General features: G+C 51.2%; 1 protein-coding gene across 1 annotated transcript; it reads right to left on the bottom strand.

The window, feature by feature from the left end:
• Positions 1–5,668: 5,668 nt before the first annotated feature.
• On the bottom strand, positions 5,669–6,625 carry LOC144714443 (uncharacterized). Its single transcript, XM_078589189.1, has 2 exons — positions 6,316–6,625; positions 5,669–6,186 (listed from the first exon to the last, which is right to left on the bottom strand). The coding sequence occupies exons 1-2, from the start codon at positions 6,559–6,561 to the stop codon at positions 5,851–5,853; spliced, it is 582 nt and encodes a 193-aa protein (XP_078445315.1). The 5' UTR covers positions 6,562–6,625; the 3' UTR covers positions 5,669–5,850.
• Positions 6,626–7,194: the final 569 nt, after the last annotated feature.

The raw sequence follows: 7,194 nt of genomic DNA, 5'->3' as shown, positions 1-7,194 counted from the left end.
CAAGGACAACGTCGTCGTCGACACCCTTAGCCGGAGAGCTCATGTGCTGAACGTCATGAAGGTGATGGTCCTAGGTTTCGAGACGGTCCAAGACGGGTATGACAGCTGCCCCGATTTCAGCTCGATTATCATCGAGGTCCGACGAGGCCCGTCCCACGATTATAGGGACTTCACCATCACAGATGGATATCTGTTCTATAAGAATAGATTATGCGTGCCACGCACGTCACTACGTGACTTCCTCACTTGAGAATGTCATGCTGGAGGACTTAGTGGCCATTTTGGCCACGACAAGATGATTACGGCCGTAGAATTCCAGTTCTACTGGCCTTCGCTGAAGCGCGATGTCGGCAACATAGTTGCCCAATGCCGCGTATGTGCCTTGGCCAAGCAGGTCAAGAAGAGTGCCGGGCTGTACACCCCGCTACCGATGCCCAAGCGTCCGTGGGACGAAGTGAGCATGGATTTCGTCTTGGGATTACCTCGCACCGCGCGGCACCACGACTCCATCATGGTAGTCGTGGATAGGTTCTCGAAGATGGCCCACTTCGTGCCTGACGCGAAGACATCAGACGCAGTGAAGGTCGCCCAGCTCTTCTTCAGGGAGATTGTGCGCCTCCACGGCCTACCATCCTCGATCGTGTCCGACCGTGACGTACGCTTCACAAGCTACTTTTGGAGGACCTTGTGGAGCCTTTTGGGCACGAAGCTCAAATTTTCGACTGCCTACCATCCGCAGACCGCAGGTCAAATGGAGGTAGTCAACCGAAGTTTGGGCAATCTTCTCCGTTCCCTAGTTGGCGAACATCTCGCGTCGTGGGATCTTATCATACCACGCGCTGAGTTCGCATACAACTCGTCGGTGAACCATACCACCGGGTTGAGCCCATTCGAGATCGCCTACGCCCATAGATCATTAGACCTAGCTCCCATAGATCCGCATGTTAGGGTTTCCACAGACGATCTTGCATTTGCCCAGCATATTTCTGCATTACATCATCGCATTCATGATAGGATCACGCAGCAAAATGCATTGTACAAGCAAGCCGCCGACTTGCATCGCCGACCCAGAGAATTTGACTTGGGAGACTTAGTGATGGTTAGACTTAGGCCGGAGAGGTACTCTCCCGGGAATGCTACGAAGCTGCATGCTCATAGTGCCGACCCGTTCCCGATCCTCCGAAGAGTAGGCGACAACGCGTATGTCGCCGAGATTCCCCCCACTTGGGGAATAGGCTCAACATTCAATGTGGCAGACCTAGCTCCGTATCGGGCCCCTTCTCACCCCCCAGAGCCAGCCTCTCTAGACCCCATCAGTGTGAATGAGTTTGCTGCGACCACCCCCCCTGATTGTTTCACCCGATAGTCACGAGGCAATCGATTGTGTACTGCAGGAGGTAATTGACCATGTGATGCCGGACGTCGTCAAGACGTCGTCCAGTCAACACCGAGGGTAACGGCTCGGTATCAAATCAGGATCTCACTCGGACGTTGACTGTCAGTGTCATCCAAGAATGCTAACAGAAAGATAATAATGATGACGTGCAATGCGAAACTATGTGTCGTACATGCGTGCGCCGACGAGCGGTGGATGACGTTCCAGAGAATTGACGGGTTCGCTTTGAGTGGGGGTCAGACGGACCTCCTGGACCTCGCCCGAGAGACGGGGTGAGGGAGTAGGGGCGGAATGAGGCTGGTGGAGGGGATGCGTTGACGGGTAGAGTAGCGGCGACCGGTTAGCGGGCGGTAGGGCGATCAGGGCGTCCGGGAATGCGGGATGAGGCGGAGGCAGGGAGGTGACGCGGGGTTGAGCGGGCGGGGTCAATGCGGAAGGAAAGGGCGGATGGAGGGATGAGCATGGTCGGAGACGGGGTAAAGGAGCCGAACGGCGGCGGTGGGAGCGACGGTCGGCGGCGTGAACGGCGACGGTCGGCGGCGTGAACGGCGATGGTTGGCGGCAAGGATGAGCGGCGGTCTTCTCCCTCTCCTTCTTCTTCGTCCTCTTCTTCTTCTTCCTCTTCTTCCTCCTTCTTCTTCTTCTTCTTCTTTCTTATTCTTCTTCTTTCTTCTTCTTCTTCTTTCTTCTTCTTCCTCTTCTCACGATTTGACTCTTCGACTCCCACGTAATAAACTTCCAATTCAAGAGTGACTGTCTTGGGCGCCCACCCCCTCCTTATATAGGATGGGTGAAAATGGGCCCCCTTTAAACAACAAACAAAGAAAGAAGACAAAGGAAGATAAAGGGGAGAATGAGGCTAGTCAGGGCCATGGGAGGGGAAGACGTCCCCATATGGGCTCTTTCCCTCGCTACACAACAATAAGGGAAACGGCGATGACAAAAGAAAAGGAAAAGAGAACAAAAAGAAATGGATGAGTGGGATGCTCCGACGATGAGGTGGCGCTTGTGCTATGCCAAATATCTGAACTCGGGGTCGCGCGTCACTGCGGCGGCTCGTCGTGTCGGCTGGACACGTGTCGGTGGCAGGCTTGATGACGATGCTGGCTCCTCGTGTGACGGCTCGACGGTCTCGGGCGGTGCCGTGCCATCACCATGCAGGTGAGGGGATATCAAGGAGGTTCCTGGTGCATTGGGCGGGACGGACTTGCGCGGACGACACGTGGATTTCAGACCAAGAGCTCCAACGCCTTTGGCCAGATTTACTTCCACCGCTGCCGTTCATCCACCCTGACTCGCCGGAGTCGAGTACTTTCCACCCCGGGAGGATTGATGGCGCGGCCCCGTCCGACACCGCAGGATCGCCACGCTAGGAGCCAGCACCGTCATCGAGCCCGCCACTGACACGTGTCCAGCCGACACGACAAGCCGCAGCAGCGACGCGCGACCCCGAGTTCAGATATTCGGCGTGACGACACGCCACCTTCGGAGCGCCTACTATCTCGTCATCCTTTTCTTTATCTCTATTTTCCTTTGTTTTGTCTTTGTATGGAGGGGAAGAACCCATATGAGGATTCAATCCCCTTCCTCCTTGTCCTTAGTGGGCCTAACACCCCTCTATTCCCTTCCCTTTTTTCTTTGTTCCTTTTGTTGTGATGGGGGCCCATTTTCCTCTCTCCTATATAAGGGAGGGGAGGGCGCCCCCCCCTACTACTCTTGAATTTTCAATTAAGTTATAACGTGGAATTTGAAGAGTCACGACCGTGAGAAGAGGAAGAAGAAGAAGGAAAAAGAAGAAGAAGGAAGAAGAAGAAGAAGAAGAAGAGGGAGGAGAAAAGAAGAGAGCAAGGAGAAGAACACCGCCGGCCGCCGTCCTCCCGCCTGAACTCCGCCGCGCCGCCGCCCCCCCGATCCGCAGCTCTTCCGCCATCGCCGTCAACCCGCACGGTCAGCTTGCCACCGTCGACCATTCCCGCCACCGACGACCGACCTCGTCGACCGGACGCTCGCGTTGTCACCTTGTGCCGCTTCCCGATGCCACTCTGTCCCTCTGCCGCTGGTCGACACCGACCGTTCGGTTGGCTCGCTGCAGCAGCCACGCCCTCCGCCGCAGGCTGATCCCCTCCCCTTCGCCCTGTCTGCCTCGCCGCAGCCCAACGGTTGATGCCGCCGGCTAACCTCGTCCGCCGACCTGCCACCTCCATGACCCGCTTGCCTGTTTGACGACGCAGCCCCCATACTACCATCGCCGCCGCGCCGAGCCTCACTGCCCACCGCCTCCTCCCACGCATCACGGCCGAGCGCTGCGTCCACCGCACCCCGCGCCCGTCAGCACGCCGCGCTCCCGCGCCAGGCCGCCGCACTACGTACTCGCCCCACGGCTTGTGCTGCCAGCACACGACGCCCGCTAGCGAGCCGCGCCCGCCAGTGTGCTGGCCCTCTCGCGCACGGCGACCACCCCGCACTGTGATTGTCAGTGTGCCCCGCTGGCCCGCATTGCGCCGGATCTTGGTCTGCGCCCAGTACATTGGCGCCTTCCCAATTCCATCCGCACCGCCGCCTCTCGTCGTTCCCGCCTCGAACCCCGCCATCGCCTTCGAGCATGCTGATTCTTCGAAGATTACTGACCGAAGTTTCCGTCGCCAACGCGACGAAGGTACTCCCTTGCCCTGTCTTTACGTCTCTTACTTCCTTCAGTGCTCTTTCGATTTGCCTCCTCCGCGCTCGGGTTAGATATAGGTGAGAGCGAGACAGGTTGAGAAAACGACGTATCTTGCGAGAGTCTTACCTGCCCAGTACGAGTCGGGTTCTCCCGACGCGTGTGAGCATTTCAGCGGGGTTTCCTCGTTCGGCGACGTACTCGCCCTCGACCCTCTCGGGCGAGGTTTGGGAGGTCTGTTTGACCTCACCCATAGCGATCCCGTCATTCTCTGGAACGGCAACACCACTCTTTGGCGCACGCACGTACTATAGTAGGGCTTTCACGCATTCATCATCATCATTTATACCTGCCCATCAGCAATCTCGGACGACACTGACCGTCGTCGTCCGACTGAGATCCTGATTCGATACCGAGCCGTTCCCTCGGTGTCGACCGGACGACGTCTTGACGATGTCCGGCATCAAGGAGGGTGGGATAAAGAATGATGAATAAAATTAGGTGAGTTAGAAAGTAAGAGAACACAATATCGAGAGATTGGGAGACATGGGGAGTGAGTACATGAGATATTGAGTAAATTCTGATAGGTATAAAGAACAGAAAGAGATATTGTTATACCGGGACAGATGGATATTGAGCAAAGGAAAAATATTGAAAAAATACAAAGAAGTAAGAGATATAAAAGTGGTATTGATATATTAGGACAGATGGAGTGTGAGAGAAGGAAATATTTAGAAAATCCGAACAAGTAAAGACAAAAGAGATGGATACATAGATATGGGGACAGATGGACAGTGAGAGAACCAAATAATGAGAAAATCCGAAGAGGTAAGAGAGATTAAGAGAGATGAGAAGTGAAATAAGGAAGGAATGCGAAGATTCAGAGAGGTAGAGAGAACGAGAACGAGAGATTACAATAGCGGGAGAGGTGGTAGAAAGCAAAAGAAAGACATTACTGAGAGATGGCAAGGAATGGAGAATAAGCGAAGAAAAAAGTGAGATATCAAGAAAGATAGAAATGAAAAGGTGAGATAGAAAGAGTGAGATATCAAGAAAGATAGAAATGAAAAAGTGAGATAGAAAGAGTGAGATATCAAGAAAGATAGAAATGAAAAAGTGAGATAGAAAGAGTGAGAGATTCTTTCGGCCTTGTTCTTTGCTTTGAAAAGGAAGAAACAACTAGGACGGGCGTCCCCTGTTGTTTCAAAAGATGATGGGGGCATAGGTTGATTTCGAGTTTAATCTAAGTTAAGAATATCTTACCATCTCTTATCCCGTTATTAATCTTTAATGTTTTACTGTTTAATTTACACATCAGGCCATCGTCCTTAATTTTGGTTGATAAAATACATATATATATTTCCGCCATCCTTTTTTTTTTATCAAATTCCATTGTTCTTTGGATTACTTTCTGCTGATTTAGAAATAAGATCTGGATCAATAGTGACAGATAGTACCTCCCCCCAAAGAAAAGAAAATAATCGTATTTCTTATTTTTCTGTTGGATCTTTTATTAGCAGAATTGAGGAGTTGATATTATAAAGTTTTCTCCCAAGCGATACCGGCAATGTAGATCGGGGGGAAATGACAGCTATTCGATTTACACACGACCAGCACTCAAATCAAGAAAGTGTATCTGGACATTCTAGCGTTCGATCGGCATGGATCGAACCAATTTATTTAGGATCCGCGTTCAATTTCTTTCAAGAAACTATGCACATTCTAGAAAAATAAAACTCCTAAAGCGCGGTAGAAAATATGTACAATCTAGAAATCCAGAAATTTCCTCAGCAAGTCAAGTAGGCGGCGGAAAATGCTGATCGGCGGAGCGAGACAGGTTCACGAGAATTATCAGCGCAGACGCAGCACATATGAGAATAAGCAGAATCGCTATGCTCAGCTGCAGGAAGCAGCTGAGATTCTGTTGCGTCGCTTCGTAGGCTTCCATCTCCCTGAGCATCGCCGCAGCGATTCTGTTGCGAAGATCGTCCGCATGCTCTGCAGGAACCGCAGAAGACGATGACGGTGGGAAATGAAGCGTCCGAGCAGCTTCCTGTTCCTCGATTTCCACCTGATCCGGGAAGCTTTCTCCAGGAAGAAGAGGCGACGAGGAAGCAGAGGGCGAAGAAATCTACAGGAAGCAACGCTGGAATCACGCGCGGAAAAATTCGAAATCGAAACTTGAGAAATTCGAATCAGAAGAAATCAAAATGGAAATCGAGGCTCGATGCCGCAAAACATGAGAAATCAAAATTCTCGCCTCGGATTTCGGCGTCGACGCGGAAGCATCAGAAGAAGCGGAGATCGACGCCGTCGCCGGCTCCTCCGAGGTTTTCGCGCGGGAAGGCGAAGCTGATGGCGATGATGATGATGATGCTCCCGTGATCGAAGCTCGATCCTCTGCGATCTGCTTCGCCGAATCAGGCAAATTCTTCGGAGGCGACAAGTTCAGAGCCTTCCTCCCGCCGCTCGCTGGCCGGAGCCTCTCTCCGCCGCGCCTCCTCATCTCTCTCTCTCTCTCTCTCTCTCTCTCTCTCTCTCTCTCTCTCTCTCTCTCTCTCTCTCTCTCTCTCTCTCTCTCTCTCTCTCTCTCTCTCTCTCTCTCTCTGTCGCTCTCTCTCCCGCGCAGAGACTTAAATCGACGGTTTTTTAAATCGAATGGAGTACAATTTTTAAAATAAAGCACGTGCGAGTGATAATTTACTCATAATTTATGTATTTTAATATCTTTAAAATAGAGCACGCCCCTCCTCAAGAAGCTATTCTGAATCGTAACTCGGGGTTTGAATATTTCTCGTTAATCTGTTAAAATGACGACCCATCTATAAGCCAAACTCAGAATAGCTTTGCATTATTGGAGTGCATCATGTATATTTCTAATTGAAACTTAAATCGAAATCTGATCTGAAGATAAAATATATAGCCTTTTCTAATATACTTAATTTCAGATTTCGTTCCAAATTTTTATTGCATTTTTGGAATTTGAATTTTATTTGTGTTTTTTTTATCCTTTCTGTGTCTGCTTTTCTCTCTCTATTTCTACTTCAACTTTTTCCATACTTCTCTCTATCTGACTCTCTCCCACACATATACTTCCTCCGTTTCTCTCTAACACTCTCTATAAATATCTCTCTAAATA

Source organism: Wolffia australiana, chromosome 17 (genome assembly GCF_029677425.1).
Source record: "Wolffia australiana isolate 7733 chromosome 17, ASM2967742v1".
In the NCBI taxonomy this organism is placed as follows: domain Eukaryota; kingdom Viridiplantae; phylum Streptophyta; class Magnoliopsida; order Alismatales; family Araceae; genus Wolffia; species Wolffia australiana.
This window is presented reverse-complemented; position numbering and strand designations above follow the sequence as displayed.